Raw genomic sequence first — 20,473 nt, 5'->3', positions numbered from 1 at the left:
GAGACTTGCATTTTGTACTTTTTTCCACCCATGCAATGAGCCCTTCACAAGACTGAATGAGCCCAATACACCTGAAGGATCCAAAGAGCACCTGTATGGGATTACCACAGAGACCCAGCAGCGCTTCTACTCCATTGTCTTCACATTAACTTAACATTACTCTGCTTGGAACATAAACCCTTGAATATTCATTGAAATCGGTTGAGAAATGTAGACACTATTTTGCTTTTTAGACAGAAATATGGCAGCTCCCCCATTCACTTGTATTTGTTTACAGGCCACTCTTGCCCAGTCCAATACGGCGCCCTCGTTGACGTACGATCGTACGATCCAGAGGCCAATGCGGCGTCCATGTAGCCAATCACAGCACAATATGGCGGGACTAGGCAGAAAAGTCTTCTAAAAACCGCTAGGGTGTGATCTCCCTGTTAATGTGGGGACTAGCTGTAAAAGTAAGCGTAGTGTAACATTTAGTGTATCCATGAGTAGTAGCTAACTCTTTTGTGTTATACGGCTAAGTTTTCGTCGAGGTAGCCTACTGTGTAGTATGGAGTTGGAAGCCCGCGCAGAGCAACAGACCGCGCATCGTGTGACTGGACAAACACGGTCACATCTCTGGGAGACTTGCCATTTCCCTTCTTCATCGCCACTGGGACTAGTTTGGACGTTTTCTACGTCGCCACTGGGAATTGTACAAAAATGGTACTACAGTTTAACATAGATTTAACCATTTTTAATTAATACAGGACTTTTATATACTTCTAATTAAGTATTTTTATATTGTGGTATTGCTACTTTTACTATGTAAATAATCTGGATATTTTCACCACCTATGCTTTTCTTACTGTGGCATGTCAAATGTGTTCTGTGGAAAAAGGCCTATTAAAAGCACAAGCTAGTTATTGATAGACATCTCCCTCACTCTCCTGTTAGCTTTGTTTCACCTCTTAGAGCGGGAAAAACTGCACCTTTATAATTAATGGAGTCTGGTGACCTCATGCAATTTCATTTTATTCAACCTGAGCAGAGGTCTAATCAAGAATAATTAAGTGAAGACGCCTTTGTGGGTGCACAGGGCCTTTAAGTACTTATCAAACTGGAGCTAATATTGTTTAAAGGTCCCATATCTTGCTCATTTTCAAGTTCATAGTTGTATTTTGCGTTTCTACCAGAACATGTTTACATGCTGCAATGTTAAAAAAAAACAACTTTATTTTCCTCATACTGTCTGCCTGAATATACCTGTATTCACCCTCTGTCTGAAACGCTCCGTTTTAGTGCATTTCAACGGAATTGCAACGGAATTGAGTTGCTAGGCAACAGTTTGGGTCCATGTTTACTTCCTGTCAGCTGATGTTATTTACATACACTTCAACAGGAAATAAACTGGGACACATTTAGAATGTTTATGTGTAATGCTCTAAATATTGTATATTTGTGACATCACAAATGGACAGAAATCCTAACGGCTTGTTTCAAACGCACAATTTCTGAATACGGGCTGTGTGTATTTCTCCGTATATTGAGCGTTTCAATAGTTCAACAGTATTTATATAGCACTTAAACCTGCTTTATAATGTAAAAGACCTGAAAATCTCACTTTTTACAATATGGGACCTTTAAAGCTACTCTAAAAGACATGTTAACATGCCTTGGTTCCTCCACAATGTGAACACTGCTTTATACTTAAGGGTATGGATGACTTTCTCTGACTTCCTGTGATTGCCTGGGTCCAGACCTTTCAATCCACTTGACAACAGATGTACAAGGCTGCAATGTATTTACTGTCACTGTGTGATTGTACTTGTAGCTGAACACTTGATGTATATTTCTTTCTTTTATGTGTTTAGGAGAGTGCGGGATAGTGATGCTATTCAGAATGAAGGCTACATCCATACTGTATGTGTCAGCTGCAGACATGGAGGTGCATGCAAACAAGGCCTTCTGTTAGCTGAAGGAAACAACAGAAGGCTGACGTCTGAAGCAGTATGTTAAGAGATGGAGGAGGGTCATAGAGGGCTTGCATTGGGGGATGGACACATCTCAGGAGGTCAGACACCTGATGGAGCAAGGTGTCCACCTTTTTCCCAAAAGCTCGCCTCAAAATGAAGAGGGAAAGGAGATTCTGGATCCTCAGAAAGAAGTCAAAGGCAGACAGTGATGGCAAGGACAGCAACTCTACCCATGACTGACTTCAACGGGAGAGCAGGAAAGAATGATTTTTGTTTACTCATTGTTTTCCTTCATCTCCCTCCTTCACTTCCTTCACCTCCTTCACCATTCCTCTCCTTCATCCTTCTTCTGTGACCTATCTATCCTCACTCTTTCATCTCCCTCCCTTACACATCTAACTTTCCTCTATCCTTTACCCATCTACTCTTTTCATCTTTTATCTCCCTTAATCATCCATCCATCCTCACCTCGCTTCCTCAACCACCTATCTTTCATCTCCTACATTTCCTCTACTTAAGCTTCACTCGATTATAGGGGTGTCATGATTCTACAAATCCACGATTCCATTTCATTTAGATTTTTTGCAGTAATGTGAGCTGACCAGACGAAGGTCTCAGAGATATTTAGAGGTAGAGCAGAAAACTATTAGTAAAGTAGAAGAGTCTGTAGCATGTATTTCGGATTTGTGTCAAGCAATAACCACAACGATCATGATATGCTAATCAAATATTTATTGTAGAATCAAATAATCATCATTTTTTATATGTTCTGTGTCCTTTTTCTCTGTCAGTGACACTGCCCTAAAAGAGAAAAAGAGATTAAACCTCAAACTTTATCAGAACAGAGATCTTAACCTCAATGAGGCTGCCTGATTAAATAAACATTAAATAAAAATAAAATGAGGTTATAGATGATAGATGCATCAACCGAAAAAATATTAAACACAGAATTGCAAATTAGCAAAACTTACAAAAAATCCTTTTGCTCTGTAAATGTTGGCAAAAGGTGATTCCTCTGCACAACCCAAAACACTGCAGGGTGCGTCCACGTGTGGAAATCCCTCAACTAGCTGTTGAAGAAAGAAAACATCACAATTTGGGCTGTCAATCCATTAAAATATTCAATTGCGATTAATCGCAGGATTGTCCATAGTTAATCGCAATTAATCACACATTTTTTTATCTGTTCAAAATGTACCTTAAAGGGAGATTTGTCAAGTATTTAATACTCTTATCAACATGGGAGTGGGCAAATATGCTTGCTTTATACAAATGTATGTATATATTTATTATTGGAAATCGATTAACAACATAAAACAATGACAAATATTGTCCAGAAACCCTCACATGCACTGCATTTAACATAAATAAATTTAGCGTAAGTTTGCAGCGTTATTTAGCATTCTTCGCGACAAGCTAGTATGACATGATTGGTACCAATAGATCCCTTAGGTTTACTTTCATATAATACCAGTGTCTTCACTACAGCTTTAAAACTGAGCCCGCTTAATGCATTATCGCATTAAATTTGACAGCCCTAATCGCAATGAATATATGCAAAAGGAGAATAGGAAAGAGGGACAACCAATACTGAGGAAAAGTGTGAGGAGCCGTGAGAATGATAAATACTTACAACATTGCCCAGCGTGTCTGAAAGGCTGTCCAGATCCCTCTTCCCTCCTGGGTTCAGTCCATATGACCAGTGCTGACAGCGGCCATGTGGCAATACCGCCCCCACAAGTAGCAGCCACAGTGCCAATGCTTTTGTAGACATTCTGGGGAGAAAAAAGCTTCATATGGTACATATAAGTAGGCCAGACCAGAATACTTCGAAGCTTCGACCATTGCCATGGTAATCGACCTCCAAATCAGTATTTGAATGCTTTGTTTTTTTATATATATTTAAGTATGTATTAATTATGTAGAAATCCCAAAATAGCTCATGAAATAAGGAATAATCCCTGAACATTATCCATATTCACCATGAATTATTATTAGTTATTCTCAGTCTGATATTGCTGTTTGTTTTGTGTAGAGGTGGGTGTGTGTTGAGTAGTGCGGCAGCAGCACTGTCCCAAAGCTTCGGAAACCATCGAAAATTTCTCACCCAAGCTTCGAAGCCCGAACAATGGTATTCGGGACAGCCCTACATATAAGCATGTTACTTGTACTTTTTAAAAAATGTCGTTAGTACCCCAAACACTGACATAGTTATCGGTCATAATTAACACTTCCCAGATTTACAATCAGTAGCCCACTCTGAATCTCTTACCTGCTGTGCATACGGCAGACAGGCTCCTCTGATTTGTTCTTGTCTGTCGTTTTTTCTGAATCCTGCTGCACACTGTATTTTCCAAGGTTTATATAAGCCTTTGCTGCTTCCCTTCCTTTTAACCCGACACTTCACTACAGGGGGTCACAAAGTGGGTTTAAGCAGCACTTATCGGCGACCTACAGAGCTGTTTACAAGATTACACATGCTGTGTGATTTTTGCCCTTCCACAAAAAGAACAAGTTACATGGGATGACAATTTCCAGCTCTTGACCTGTCTGGCACTTTTATGTCACAATTAGGGCTGTCAATTGATTAAAATATTTAGTCGCGATTAATCGCATGATTGTCCATAGTTAATCGTGATTAATCACAAATTAATCACACATTTTTTATCTGTTCAAAATGTACCTTAAAGGGGGATTTGTCAAGTATTTAATACTCTTATCAACATGGGAGTGGGCAAATATGCTTGCTTTATGCAAATGTATGTATATATTTATTATTGGAAATCAATTAACAACACAAAACAATGACAAATATTGTCCAGAAACCCTCACAGGTACTGCATTTAACATAAAAAATATGCTCAGATCATAACATGGCAAACTCAAGCCCAACAGGCAACAACAGCTGTCAGTGTGTCAGTGTGCTGACTTGACTATGACTTGCCCCAAACTGCATGTGATTATCATAAAGTGGGCATGTCTGTAAAGGGGAGACTCGTAGGTACCCATAGAACCCATTTTCATTCACATATCTGGAGGTCAGAGGTCAAGGGACCCCTTTGAAAATGGCCATGCCAGTTTTTACTCAACAAAATTTAGCGTAAGTTTGTAGCGTTATTTAACCTCCTTCTCAACGAGCTCGCATGACATGATCGGTACCAATGAATTCGCTAATGCGTTAAAGTAATTAGTGGCGTTAAAACAAATTTGCGTTAAGGCGTTATTATCACATTAACTTTGACAGCCCTACTGTAGAGTGAATATCTTTGGGTCTTAGACTGTTGGTTGGACAGACCGAGCAATCTAAATATGTGAATTTACGCTTTTGGAAATTGTTCACTATTTCCGTGCGTTTCATAGACTAAAATGATTAATCAAAATAATTACAGGCTGATTTATTGATTCGATCGATTATTGCGTGAACTTTGACAGTCCTTGCCATAGTTTTAATGTACAAATCAATCTTTCATTCAAAACTGAGGCACTATAAATAATTAAAAATCAGATGACAAAAAGTTTTTCTTCTTCTTCATAGCAGTTTATTTATAACAGTCATTCATGGAAATATATTTCCACGGTCGAGTGCAATAATCATAGATAGGGAGACCTACACCGCTCCCTGTCTCAAACACAAATCAACCATTGCCCCATATTGCATTCAGCGAGATGTATTAAAATAAATAACCATAGCTCTTCCATTGATTTTCACGCTCCAGGTGAAATACACAATATGATTGCCTTCATGATTCATTCTCACAGGCCGGGTACCTACTCTTGAACTGAGTGAATAGTATTGCATCAGAGCAGCTTTGAGCTACAGCAAGAGAAACTTCACCAGTCGAAGACGAGTATAGCTCTTCACACATGCAAACGGACACTGTCCAGTAACTGAAGTGAGATCCTTGACAAAACACCTGCCTACTCTAATGATGCTTTTTTTTTTTTTTGGAAACACTGGATTTGATTTACATTAAAGATTACAAGCACCAAACATTTTGGTGAAAAGGTATAACATGTTACAAGTTAACATATACTTGTGCAAATAAGTTTTGAAGCATGATTAAGTGATATACATCGATACATGGAGCATGTTTCCAGGCAAACTCACTTTGACAACATGTGAAAATGGCTTAGCAAACCAATTTTTCTCCGAATAAGAAACTGAAGAATAATGAATGTCGTACATAAACAATACAATAAGCAGTGCCACAGTCAAATGCATGCAATTGTGGTTCACTCGCACACCAGATTTAAAAAAAAAAGAGGTAGATTTACAGAGCGCAAAACAAAGGGAAGCTTTTTAAGAGCACAACATTTAAAAGTAGGAAAGGAGAAACCTCACAGCTATTAATCATGTATTGCATACCCAAGCTGTGTCGCATAGTTTCACGGTGCACTAACAGCACTTTTAGCCTTTTAGACTGTGCTATCGTTATGGCTTTGGCTTGCATTGCTTCCTTTATCATATGTTGAATCCAGCAAAAATTAAGTTACATACTTAAAAGTGTAATATATGACACAGTTATTGGTAAGTGACACCTTCTATTTTTTGCTACAGCAGCATTCAGTGAAGCTCAGGGCTCTGAGCTTGACTGGACACAGATAATCTGATTTTGACTCCCATTAACACGTCAAGTAATATGAAGTGGATATAAATTATGTAGAACATTAAATGAGTATAGTCGTTGGATTGCATCCAGACACACGTCTACATACACGAGGAACATTATTTTGTTTTGGTGATATATGCAGCTGAACATTTAAAAACATCCTACCATACATACAAACATACATAGACAACCCTGAATAAATTCTAGTGCAAGATATTTAAAGCTAACATAATATAGGTGGAATGCCAGGGATGTGCATATAACTACCTGTGCTACAGACAGGTACTGAGAGATTGAAAGTAGGGGAATATATTGTGGGAGAGGCCGGAGGGAAAGAGCAATAAAGGAGCCAGCTGTGACCCCACGCTGGACACCGGTGTGAGTTATCTGACACTCTGCGACATGTGCAGAGGGGTCAGCATCTCTTCAAAAATGGCTCCTTTCACATTGGACCCCCTCAGGTTGGCTTCTTGTAGATCACAGCCGGACAGGTCGCAGTTCTGCAAAAAGGGCAGCAGAGACAAAACAGTAGAACGGGAGGAATAAATGAGTCGGGTGAAAAACCTGCAATGGAACTGGAGAACTGTGATGTATTATAAATGTTTTACAGGAGCAGGTTGGAAAACATACACACACCTGGTGACGATTATTATCATTATTAATAAATCTGCCTGTAATTTATTTGTATTAATCATTTTAGTCGATGAAATACTCAAAAATAATGAACAATTTCCCAAAGCGTGAATTTACATATTTAAATTGTTTGTTTTGTCCGACCAATAGTCTTAACGTTACGTTCACACCAAGCGCGAAGTGAACTTTTTGCGCGGCGTCCTGTTACGTTTTGTAAGCCTCCTGATTTGCTATATACATTGATTACCACATGCACACTTCATGTTCACAAAGCTAGTCCTCTACTTTGAGCACAAGGAAAAGTCCACCCAAAAACGTGCTAATCTTACAGTCTGGCAAAATCAAATTGAAATCTCCAACAATTTTATTTACTTGCAAAATCAGTCTCAATCACAAACAAACCTACGGCAGAAAAAAACATTCAATTTCGAAGATAAAAAAGATTGAATTCGATGTGCCCATTGTATTAACTGCTTGTTTATCTACCTTTGCTGTAAATAAGATTGCCAGCTGAGTCAACATGAGTGTTTTCAGAGATAATCCCGTCTGATGGCCCTGACTCACCTCCAGATCAGTTCCTGCTAAAGTGGCTCCCCGCAGGTTACAGTTCTTCAGCTTTGCATTTTTCAGAGTGGCCACACGCAGGTTGACGCCGGTCATTTGGCTTCCTTCCATGTCAACTCCTTTCAGGTTAGCACCTGATTACGAAAACATTTGGTTAAAACATGACTGTAAATGTTAAACTGCCTCTATTTAGTTTAAGAGTTGTGATGGATTACCTTCCAGGTTGGCCTTCAGTCCAGATGGATCTTCAAAATTGCATCCTTTGAGAGAAGCTCCCTCTGCATTGGAACAGAGCATCTTCACCCCTTGTAAGTTAGCACCCTTCAAAAGACAACAAAAGCATTCATTATGTTCTTGTAAGTTCATGTTGAGTTACAGCCTACAATATATGTATGTAATGTCACCAGACTGAGGAAAGAAGAGTCTGCTTATTGTTCTTTTAATGAGGTGAATGTGAGAGGAGGTGTGTGCCGTTGGCAAACATGTTTAAGAACAGAAGGGCCCTTCCTCCACACAACTGAGGGGGCAGCAGGTGTGAAATGGCCAAAAAACAAGTCCACTGTTCACCAGCAGGAAGGCCAACAATTAAAAATATTACCAAAAAATGACACAACTTTGACAGAAGGAAATGTTCGCTTTCCCACAGTGAGATTTTTGAGAACACTCTGCACTTACGCCTCGTTTCCACATAGCTCTGTGTACGCATGTGAGTCAACCGGTTCATTCATTCAAAGGTTCATTCATTCCTATGTGAACCTCCATGATCTCCGATGTGTTTGCAAAACTCCTCCTTTTGTTGTTTTTTTCGGTCCGTAATTTGCCTTGAGTGTTGAAAAAATGTGACTTTTGCGGCAGATAACAGACAGACCGTATAAACAGTACAGTATAAAAATACTGTTTTATATCTATGTAGTAACTTCTCTCCCATATCTGTGGTGGTGTTTCTATCTGTAAAGAGACGCATTTCCTTGCGTTGAACGTTAAGGGTCGTAATCCATATACTATACTGATTTACTGACTACAAAACAAAACCCTGTGGAAACGAGGCGTACGCGTGTGTCTGCTGATACTGAATGTGCACGTGGATCATTTAGTGCTGACAAGAGAAGAGTTTTCATTCTCACGTCCAGATTGGCTCCAGAAAGATCCGCCCGCTCCAGATTGGAACAGCACAGGTTGGCGTGTGTCAGATTGCAGCGGCTGAGATTAGCCATCTTGAAATTGATGTAGCGCAAATCAAGTCGGGACAGATCAGCGCCGCTGAAATTAAGACCCTAAAAAAACAGCGAGAGTAATGGTGTCAAAGATTAACTTGATATGGTGACATGATGAGGTGAATTAAATCATTTTTCATTTAGCTGTACCTGACAGCGGAGCTCTGATTTGGTTGGTGTTGCCAGAAGAAAACGGACAAACTCCTTGCGGGAGAGGGGAGAGTGGTCCTCTGGTGGCTTTGTGTTCTGTTTTGAAAGTAAGCATGCGGTTAGTCACGGTGCATTCAAGGGAGAGATCGCTTTTACAAACTGAAACTATTTACCTTCCACATGTCATATTACCTTGATTGCTACTTCCAGCTGTTCAGCAAGTTGCTCGATTCCAAAGAACCGAGCCTCCTCGAGGACACCTGGAAGACATTTAGGACAAATTTGATCCAAAAATGTTATTTAATGACCCTCCTCGGGGTGATTCAGGTAGACGCCATCGTTTAGGGTTCGTCAGGAAGCTTACCTCGTATATTTATGCCTTCATTGATAATGAGCTGACCGTGTCTCAGGTAGTTGAGTATTGGCTCAAAGTATTCAGGGCTGCGGTCGATTAGGTAAGCCCCGGTTTTGTCCTGCTTGTTCCCCCACACATCTGGAGCAAACGCAGAGGTTGATAAAGCACATTCGAAACAACGTAAAACAAAAAATTAAACGTTTACCGATTGGCTAGTCTGCTTTAGAGCCTTAACTTACCTTTCTCTCGAAACATGTGAGCAAGCATACTCTCTGGCTCCTTGCTGACCAACGTGCTCCTGAACACAAAACAGACACATTCATACAAAGAAAACAATGAATGGAAATTTAACTCTCAACAGAGAAACACAAAAATATACACTGTGGTATAGCAATAACAAGTCTTTTATGATGTGTTTATTACTTGTGAAAATAGCCTTAAAGGGGAACGATGTGTAACATATACCTCTTGCATGTTACGTTAGATACACAATTTCAGCTTTAATAAATTGTTACTGTTGTTACTATTCATTTTTTTTAGTAATTTTACCTTTATTTGATTATCGTTAGGTGTACACATTTGTGTTATTTTCATATTTTTATGTGGTTATTTTATATTTAATATTTAATACTCCAGTATCCATGGTAACGATGGAGCTATAAAAGCTCGTCACTAGGGGAACAAGTCAGACCGGGCTTGTATCTCCCAGGTGAACGGATGCTTTCAAGCAAATCAATCCATCTTGACTCGACTTGGTTCATTGGAGTGTAACGTAAACCCGTCAGCCGTTGGTCTACAATCAAACACAACGCAGAGACTGTTGGCTGCCACTGCTATCAGCGGTACAAAACAAAGTTAACGGGCCATCATGAACTGTGTATAGAGGAAGCTAACAGAAGGAAGACCTCCCGTTACATACACCCATTTTCCTACGTTATTCCTATGGTCTAAGACAGTCCAAAAAATATTATTAAATATGAATAACTCTCTCCCAAAACTAAAAACTAGAGTGCTAAAACTCAAACTTTTGATGTCATCGAGTTTAATGTGTGGAGCCGCTCCATAGACAATGAATGGGGAGAGATGTTACAGATGACACTGAGAGCACTCAGGGGAATGTTCTGAGTATATGGGAACATTTTCTATTTCACAGCTGACAACACTACGATGGAATAAAGCTCATTTGGGTATAAAAAAAACAAAACAAATCATCCTGTGGGTCCAAAGAATCAGTCTCCCATTCATTGTCTACAGAGCAGCTCCAGACTTTACATCCTATGACATCACAAGTTTGAGACTTACTCCTCTGGTTTCTGGTTTTGAGAGAGAGAGGAGCTCACGTTCACAAATATTGATTGAACTCTCCGAGACAGTGGAAATAAGATACTGAAATTCTTAATTTAGGTGTTGTTCCCCTTTAAAGGTCCCATATTGTAAAAAGTGTGATTTTCATGTCTTTTATATTATAACGCAGGTTTAAGTGCTTTATAAATACTGTTAAACTATCAAAACGCTCAATATACGGAGAAATACACACAGCCCGTATTCAGAAATTGTGCGTTTGAAACAAGCCGTTAGGATTTGAGTCCATTTGTGATGTCACAAATATACAATATTTAGACCATTTCACATTTTTAAACATAAACATTCTAAATGTGTCCCAGTTTATTTCCTGTTGTAGTGTATCTAAATAACATCAGCTGACAGGAAGTAAAGATGGACCCAAACTGTTGCCTAGCAACGCAAGTCTGTTACAGTTCCGTTGAAATGCACTAAAACGGAGCGTTTCAGACAGAGTGTAAATACAGATATATTCAAACAGACTGTACGAGGAAAATAAAAGGTTTTATGAACATTACAGCATGAAAACATGTTCTAGTAGAAACACAAAACACAAGTATGAACCTGAAAATGAGCACGATATGGGACCTTTAAGAACACAGATACCTGGTGGTGGTGAAGGGACGACCACCAATATTAAGGGTCAGCCAGTCACTGTGTGCTCCATGCTGATCAGATGCAATCTTGGCTTCATTTTGAGGGTCTGTGATATATAAAAAAAAGAGAGAGGAAAAAGTGTTTGTGAGCCATATTCACACTTAAAACTGACAGTGGACGGGAATAAAGTTAAAGTACTCATTCATTACACCATATATGGGAAAAATACCAAAAATTGTTTTACACAAAGATAAATATTTAATAAAGATTCTCTTGGCAAGTAGTAAGAAAGCCATAACTCGAAAGTGGATGCAGACTGATCCTCCAACATTAGACCAATGGCGGGGTATTGTAAATGAAACATATTGTATGGAAAGCCTCACATTTATTTTAAGGCTTAAATTGGGAAAAAAAAGTATTGAGTACTGGGAAAAAATGGATTGTGTGATTAATTTACACCGTTGATTGAAGTGTGACATTGTATATTAAGATGTATTTACAAAAATGTACTGAGATCTGACATTGTAACACCCATGATGACCTCATGTTGTTTGTTCACAAATAAAAAAAGAGTATAAAAAAAACAAAAAAATAACTGGCAGTGGATGAGAATCACAGCAGCACTCACCAATAAATGGATCTCCTTCTGACACATACAACACGTCGTCATCTCTGTAACAAAAACACAGACAGGTCACATTAAGTTGCTCATAATGATATTCATTATTATTATTATAACCCTCCTGTTGTCTTCGGGTCAAATTTGACCGGTTTTCAAACCTCATTATATCATAAATATGGATGTCTTTCACCTAATTTCCTCAAAATTACATGGATGGTTCCCTTATATGGTCTTTGCAAAAAACACACTGTCACACTGTCATTAAACATTTTTTTTTAATATTATAATATTTGTAATATTCTGACTAAACTTTGACATATACCGGTCTGTGATAATCCATCAACATTATTCCTCCAATTTTGTGTATAGTCCAAATAATTCATAATTTCGGCATTTTTTCCTAAAAAAATTAGGTTTAATTTCATATAAATTAGGTTTATTGACCATGAATTCCCCAAAAAAAGTGTAAAACTTGTGGTAATGAGTTGGAATGAAGTTGGCCAAAAAGATGTTATACAGAATTGGGTGATAATTTATAATGTATGCTTTAAAAACAGTCAAACCAGACAAAAGACAAAAGTTGCATGGTTGACGGGAAGACAACAGGAGGGATAATAATAATAATAATAAATATAATAATAATAATAAAGATTATAATAATAATAATAACAATAATAATAATTATATTATTATTATAACTATTATTATTTTGTATTATAGTGAGCTTACCTTATAAGGGCAATGTCATCTATGAGACCACCCTTTCCATTGTATAAAGAGGCAGCTTTGATTCCTAACTTATTGCTTGCTACTGATAATAAGTCAGACAAAGTCCCATACACTGCTACAACCTAGAAAAGAAAGAAAAATCAGTGAGTTGTTTGGGATTAAAGTGGAAATAGGTCACTTTAATCCTGCCTAATACAAGATTAATGAGTTTCAGTTTCAGTTAGGTTAAATGGACTTGCATTTATATATAAACAGTTATGTTTATCTTAAAGACTAAATGACCTTGACTTCATATATATTGTTAATACATAGGTAGGTTACAGTGTTATTAGTTTGCAGCTATAATGAAACACGTATGTTAACAGTGGAAAAAGCCACCAGTCATTCTGCGGCCCCAGATCCTCAACTAAAACAACCTTTATAGTCATTATTACCAACCTTGCCATTCTTAGATGTCCCGTTAACAAACAGGGTAACTCTTCTCATTCTTTAGGCGCTTTGGTTTTAAGTGCTTTAGTACAATTTCAACAGTAAACGTGTCGTTTTGTTGCCAGCTGTGAAGCTTTGAGCTGGCTGATTGAAGCTGGTTTAGCTTCAGGAGCTGCGTCAGACAACAACACGAGACACACGATGCCTTCAGGAGCTAGCGGAAAAAACAGTAAAATACTCCCAGCAGCCTGGGTATATATGGTAGTTCAATATCTTTTATTATTCCCTCATAATAATTTATATTTGACAAGATGGGTGGTAACGAATTTGTCTTTAAATGTGATTACTTTTTTGTGTGTGCATATAATATATTTATATATATATATACATATATATAATATATATATATATATTATATATACAGATTAATGAGGTCAATTCATGTGCTCCCTTGGAAAAAATAACCTATGCTATAAGAGGTAGCCCACAGCTTTTCTATAGGATATGGGATCCATGGATCACTTACTTTATATAGAATCTTCTTAACCTTTCTAGGGTATTTACTTATTATTAATTATTATTTTCTACGTGCTTTTTTTTCAACATTTATTTAATTAATTAATTAATTGATTGATTGATTAATTAATTAATTAATTAATTGATTGATTGATTAATTAATTAATTAATTTAAGGTTTCTACCTTACCACCATGAACTATACTACTGTAGTACTTATTACTTTTAATTCTAACTAATTAATTAAATTATTTAAAATATATATTTTTATGTTATTTTTTCTGTAACTTTACCTCTAGGGGTGGGAAGAAGGCTGGACCTGTCTCTGTGTGGGAGGCGAAGTGTATGTGTGTATTTATGTATGTACATATTAAATGTTAAATGTAAGATATCATTTGTTTTGTGTTATGGCACCGGTGTTATGTTTTATTATGTTTGTTATGCTATGTTTGGAAAAAAAAAGGAATACAAATTTTTTTAAAAAACAAAAAAAAACAAACTTGTACCTTTTGTATATGTGTAAACAAAAAAAATCTAAATCTGTTATATTTATTTATCAGCGTATCACATACATAAATTGTATTAATGTCAATGTAGGACACTAAAGGAGCACTATCGCAGGTCCTTCCTTCCTGCAGCTGTCAGACTCCACAACCAGCACTGCTCCCAGTAGACCACTTACACACCAAAAACTGACAATAACTGCACTATACTGTATAATGACTGTGCAATATCATTATCATTATTACTACTAAGGTGTAATTCATACAGTGCAATATATTCAGGTGTAATTTCATATCATTCTCACTGTGCAATATCATTTTCCACTTGTGCAATTTTTTTAATAGTCTGTTTATTGTCAATACTGTATAAACTACTCCTATTTTCCTTCTATTTAAATGGTTCATATTTTGTTACACTTTGTTTAGCTCTTTTTTTTTACTGTGTTAGCTGATCCATCTGTTTTTTTTGCACTATTCCCTTTGCTGCTGTACACTGCAAAAGTCCCCAATGCAGGACTAATAAAGGAATATCTTATTTTATCTTATCTTAAAAGAAACCTAAAAGATGAGTCATATATGCTTAATCAATTAATAACAATATGTATGAGTAGGTTTTGGGGGGTATATAAATCCTTTAAATGATCCGTTGCACCAATAATAATCATCATTATTGTTTAAATATATAAAAGTTAGGCTATGTTTTCCAAAACAAATTAAATCCGAGAATCCAACTAAATCAGAGCGCACCTGAAGGGGTCCTTCTGACTGCAGCTCTGCAATTGGTCGGAGCGTTCACACGTGACATAGGCGCGCTTGTTTTATGCACCGGGTTGTCTGTCTGGTGCAAAGTTGTCAACCAACCAAAGAAGAAGAAACACGGAACTGCCAAACAAGCATGATGTAAATGCATGAAAAACTAGCTGCAGGTTTGAATCAATCTGGAACTTTTGATCCTGTTTGTGCACATTAACACAATGGAGTCTGATAGACACAGCTGTTCCTGTTGCTCCCATCCAGCCTCTGCTCCCAGTGTTCACCAGACCTTGAGTGAAATGGATTTTGAACGAGGTTTGCATTCATGTGGTGGCTGAGTTGCACAAAAATATACAGCATATAACTGCTTTACCTTTCATTAAATTGCATGGCTAACTTATTTTCATTCCTGATCTGTCACTGATGTGCATTGATGTGTCATTCTTCTGTGCAGGTATCTGGTCTGCTGCAATGGATGGAGACTTGGAGAGGGTCAAGTCTTTGGTCCAGAAGGGCACAGATCCTAACCTGAGAGACTCAGCTGGATACACAGCTCTGGTGAGTTTGCTGGGAAGATGTTTTAGCTGAAAGCATCCACTGTTCTCATCATGTATCTAAATTTGGTAACACTTCATTTTACAGGTCTGCAAATTCCATGGTAATTAGGTGATAATAAGATTTGGGGTTTAGGGTCCCAAGGTGTAGAACAAAGTGTTCCTGTAACAGCTTTGTTCCAGCTGCAATTGTTCATTTAAATAAGTCCTTGCAGCTTTTGCACATATTTATGGAAAGTTTATCCCTTTTCTCATTTATTGTATCTTTTTTGTCCTGATATTTCAGTGTTTTTTTATATTGTTCTTGTGGCCTTTTTTCTTTTTGCTGGTCCCAGTAAGCCTTTGAGTACTCTTTGTCATGTTTTTGGTGTGTCTGTCTCTTGTCTGTGCTCTACCTTATTGTCAATACGGATGTCATTCTCTGTTTTTGCTGCAAAACAAATCTACCTACTGGTACAAATAAAGTCACCTGAACCACCTGATAAGATCAGATATTCCTTTATTAGTCCCGCAGTGGGGAAATTTGCAGTGTACAGCAGCAAAGGGAATAGTGCAAAAAACAAGATGCATCAGCTAACACAGTAAAAAAGAGCTAAACAAAGTGTAACAAAATACGAACCATTTAAATAGAAGGAAGTATAAAAATAGAAGCAGTATATACAGTATTGACAATAAACAGACTATTTAAAAATTGCACAAGTGGAAAAATGATATTGCACAGTGATAATGAAATTAAATTCCAGCTGAAAATATTGCACAGTATGAATTACACCTGAGTAGTAATGATATTGCACACTCAGTATACAGTTAGTGCAGTTGTTGTCAGTTTTGGTGTGTAAGTGTAAGTGATAATTAGCAAGTATTTGAAATTTCCTTGGTATTACTGCTAAATTACCCCAATATTTACCTCAAAATTTATCAAAAATTACTTTATTATAAACATTATTTAATAATTATATACTAAAATAACATATAATCATTAAAATAGGGCCCAAAACTAATAGAAGACACTTCTGATCAGGCACAAATCTCACCATTGTGTGACTTATTGTCTACACAAATGGAACCTGGTAGCTAATGTCATGATTCAGGGAGGTTTTCTTTTAAAAGAAATTTAAAATAAGTTATTTGCTAATTATTATCTATTTATCAGCAGACATGGAAATGTATTTGTGTCCGCTTTCTCACCGTATTTAAAGCATATTAATAAAATGTGTATTCTTTTCCTGGAAAAGTATCAAACCAATTACCAGCTATTGGGAAATAGCGGAATATAATTATTAAATTATGTTTAAAATAAAGTAATTTTTGATACATATTTTTTTAGGTCAATATTGGTGTAATTCCAAAGAAATTTCAAATACTTGCTAATTATCACTTAATTTCCATGAAATTTGCAGACTTGTAAAATGAAGTGTTACCCTAAATTCCTGCATCCTTTTTGTATATTTTTATCTCAGCACTATGCAAGTCGCAGTGGTCATCATGCCGTATGCAAGTTTCTTCTTGAGAATGGAGCTTGTGCATCTCCCCAGACACCGGGCGGTGCCACGCCACTCCATCGATCAGCTTACTGCGGCCATCTGGATGTGGTTAGACTCCTGCTGCACCACAGAGCAGATCCAATGCTCTGTGATGACGATGGTGCATCCCCTTTACATAAGGTACAGAGCTGCCAGCAATAACGTAATAAAAGCATTCCAGAGAGACAGTTTGATGATCATTTAACCTGTATTTTATGCTCTGTTAAATGCTTGAGCAGGCTGCAGAACAGGGTCACATAGAGGTGTGTCAGCTGCTTCTGGAGCACCGTCCAGCACTCTGCAGCCAGGTGAATAAGAGGCTCCAGCTACCCTTCCAGCTGGCACCGCAGGGAGATCTGCAGGAGCTCTTAAAACCACCTCTTTTGACGACGGACGCACTGCATCTGGGGCATACTGACCTCAGACACATGACATAAACTCAAAACATACTAGGTGGGGTCCGCTTAAATCAGGATTAAGCTCATTTGGGTTGACTACGTTTTGCGGATTTTTTTCTCAATTGAACATTGAAGAGCCACTGAATGAAACTAAGAGCACGCAACATTACATTTTCTAGCTTTGTACAATAAACATCCTGTTTTTGATTTCTAGTTTATTTACTTGTGTAGTAATTACACCTCTTAAGCCAGGGCTGGCCAAAGTTGGCCCGCCATAAGGTTCAATTTGGCCCACCAGATAGCATTTTGTTGTGTTTTATTTTTTTAATTAAAAGACCCGCGGGATTGCCGGCAATCCTGACTAATTTAACCGTCTTTCGGAGGCTGTAGCAGGTTCAGATTTAGAGCTAGAGTGAGGGTGCTGGTATCATATGAAACTACAAAACCACAAGTCCTAACCTAAATCCATCGGTACCAACCATGTCATTCTAGCTCGTCGGGAAGGAGGCTAAATAATGCTCCAAATAGGCTAAATTTTGACGAGGTAAAACAGGCAATTTTCACAGGGGTCCCTTGACCTCTGACCTCAAGATATATCACTTAATCATGCTTCAAACTTATTTGCACAAGTATATGTTAACTTGTAACATGTTATACCTTTTCACCAAAATGTTTGGTGCTTGTAATCTTTAATGTAAATCAAATCCAGTGTTTCCAAAAAAAAAAAGCATCATTAGAGTAGGCAGGTGTTTTGTCAAGGATCTCACTTCAGTTACTGGACAGTGTCCGTTTGCATGTGTGAAGAGCTATACTCGTCTTCGACTGGTGAAGTTTCTCTTGCTGTAGCTCAAAGCTGCTCTGATGCAATACTATTCACTCAGTTCAAGAGTAGGTACCCGGCCTGTGAGAATGAATCATGAAGGCAATCATATTGTGTATTTCACCTGGAGCGTGAAAATCAATGGAAGAGCTATGGTTATTTATTTTAATACATCTCGCTGAATGCAATATGGGGCAATGGTTGATTTGTGTTTGAGACAGGGAGCGGTGTAGGTCTCCCTTTCTATGATTATTGCACTCGACCGTGGAAATATATTTCCATGAATGACTGTTATAAATAAACTGCTATGAAGAAGAAGAAAAACTCTTTGTCATCTGATTTTTAATTATTTATAGTGCCTCAGTTTTGAATGAAAGATTGATTTGTACATTAAAATGGCAAGGACTGTCAAAGTTCACGCAATAATCGATCGAATCAATAAATCAGCCTGTAATTATTTTGATTAATCATTTTAGTCTGAAACACACGGAAATAGTGAACAATTTCCAAAAGCGTAAATTCACATATTTAGATTGCTTGGTCTGTCCAACCAACAGTCTAAGACCCAAAGATATTCACTCTAGAGTAGCGCTGTCAAAGTTAATGTGATAACGCCTTAATGCAAATTTGTTTTAACGCCACTAATTTCTTTAACGCATTAACGAATCCATTGGTACCGATCATGTCATACGAGCTTGTTGAGAAGGACGCTAAATAACGCTCCAAACTTACGCTAAATTTTGTTGAGGAAAAACTGGCATGGCCATTTTCAAAGGGGTCCCTTGACCTCTGACCTCAAGATATGTGAATGAAAATGGGTTCTCTGGGTACCCACGAGTCTCCCCTTTACAGACATGCCAACTTTATGATAATCACATGCAGTTTGGGGCAAGTCATAGACAAGTCAGCACACTGACACACTGACAGCTGTTGTTGCCTGTTGGGCTGCAGTTTGTCATGTTATGATTTGAGCATATTTTTTATGCTAGATGCAGTACCTGTGAGGGTTTCTGGACAATATTTGTCATTGTTTTGTGTTGGTAATTGATTTCCAATAATAAATATATACATACATTTGCATAAAGCAGTATACTGTCTTTGTCCACTCCCATGTTTATAAGAGTATTAAATACTTTACAAATCTCCCTTTAATGTACATTTTGATCAAATAAAAAAATGTGTGATTAATCATGATTAACTATGGACAATGCTATTAATTGCGATTAAATATTTGAATCGATTGACAGCCCTATTAATTAACTATCAATTTACCATTTATAAATGATGGTTATTATTAAGTGCTACCAAATGGATTTGTGCAGTGCGCTGCAAACACCAGCGTTTGGTCTCACTGCGAGTGTTTACTTTGAACATGTGGCATGTTTGACAAAGCAGTTTGTATTAAAACTGGAGGCCAACGTCTTTGCCCGTGTTGGGTTTGTTTGTTAAACTTTGTCTGGTGTATTTATGTGAAGTGATCCTTCGTTGCTCTGCTTTTTTACATATACAGCAGCAGGGGGAGCTGTTGTCTTAAAAGCAGCATGTGTTTTGTTTTTTTTGTCCAGTATAAACCATGTGAATTAGCTGGCAGCTCACACACAGTGACCTCATTCGATCCTTCCAGTACACACACTGTTGGAAAACTAAACGGGGGTAACTGTTGGAAACAGAGAAAAGCATCAGTGTAGCTGTTGCAGCTGATAGTAAGACCATCATGGATCGACACCACTGTTTATGCCACCTTACAGGGTCATTTATTAATTGATTAATTAAACACAACAATAGATATTTTGTCTAAACTGCTGATGATTCCAGGTAATTTTTACACATTGGTATCATTAGACGTGTTTTAAAATGTGATATTGTTGTTATGGGACACTCATGCTCAACCTACTTATTTTGCTCGTGACTTGTTGCTCAGCAGCTTCTACTGTACTAGTTCTATGTCTCTGAGTATTTTAACAAATATTTTGGACCTGATGCTTCTGGTGTAAATCATTCACACTTTTCCACACAGAGCAGATGTTGGTGGTTCATAGTCTTTGTAGTTTTGGTGAAGTAACGACCTCTCAAACCACACAACTGTCTACCAACCTGGAACTCCAGGTGTCATTATTTCCGTGGTTACAGATACCTCTACGTGTATCAATGTGACCTGTAATTAAAGATTAAGCACCATTAAATAATAGCTTCACCATCACACATTGTTGA

The 20,473-nt window shown here is 37.6% G+C and overlaps 3 protein-coding genes across 5 annotated transcripts; 1 reads left to right on the top strand and 2 right to left on the bottom strand.

Moving 5' to 3' along the window:
* Nucleotides 1-2,665: 2,665 nt before the first annotated feature.
* On the bottom strand, nt 2,666-4,647 carry LOC119493219 (progonadoliberin-1-like). The gene is made up of 4 exons (XM_037778370.1): nt 4,225-4,647; nt 3,586-3,727; nt 2,924-3,022; nt 2,666-2,753 (listed from the first exon to the last, which is right to left on the bottom strand). The coding sequence occupies exons 1-4, from the start codon at nt 4,233-4,235 to the stop codon at nt 2,706-2,708; spliced, it is 300 nt and encodes a 99-aa protein (XP_037634298.1). The 5' UTR covers nt 4,236-4,647; the 3' UTR covers nt 2,666-2,705.
* Nucleotides 4,648-5,474: 827 nt separating this feature from the next.
* Nucleotides 5,475-13,387, bottom strand: kctd9a (potassium channel tetramerization domain containing 9a). The gene is made up of 12 exons (XM_037778365.1): nt 13,206-13,387; nt 12,768-12,889; nt 12,045-12,088; nt 11,426-11,522; nt 9,718-9,776; nt 9,488-9,616; nt 9,316-9,383; nt 9,124-9,219; nt 8,884-9,033; nt 7,975-8,080; nt 7,760-7,893; nt 5,475-7,062 (listed from the first exon to the last, which is right to left on the bottom strand). The coding sequence occupies exons 1-12, from the start codon at nt 13,251-13,253 to the stop codon at nt 6,946-6,948; spliced, it is 1,170 nt and encodes a 389-aa protein (XP_037634293.1). The 5' UTR covers nt 13,254-13,387; the 3' UTR covers nt 5,475-6,945.
* Nucleotides 13,388-14,994: 1,607 nt separating this feature from the next.
* Nucleotides 14,995-18,580, top strand: ankrd39 (ankyrin repeat domain 39). 3 transcript variants are annotated; one of them, XM_037778368.1, is made up of 4 exons: nt 14,995-15,140; nt 15,422-15,525; nt 16,982-17,185; nt 17,284-18,580. In XM_037778368.1, the coding sequence occupies exons 1-4, from the start codon at nt 15,119-15,121 to the stop codon at nt 17,479-17,481; spliced, it is 528 nt and encodes a 175-aa protein (XP_037634296.1). In that variant the 5' UTR covers nt 14,995-15,118; the 3' UTR covers nt 17,482-18,580. The 3 variants fall into 3 exon arrangements, with proteins under 3 accessions (XP_037634296.1, XP_037634297.1, XP_037634295.1); XM_037778369.1 differs by having other exon boundaries at nt 15,014-15,282; nt 17,057-17,185; XM_037778367.1 differs by having other exon boundaries at nt 15,022-15,282.
* The last annotated feature ends 1,893 nt before the right edge of the window (nt 18,581-20,473 follow it).

This window comes from Sebastes umbrosus, chromosome 8, assembly GCF_015220745.1.
Source record: "Sebastes umbrosus isolate fSebUmb1 chromosome 8, fSebUmb1.pri, whole genome shotgun sequence".
Classification (NCBI taxonomy): domain Eukaryota; kingdom Metazoa; phylum Chordata; class Actinopteri; order Perciformes; family Sebastidae; genus Sebastes; species Sebastes umbrosus.
This window is presented reverse-complemented; position numbering and strand designations above follow the sequence as displayed.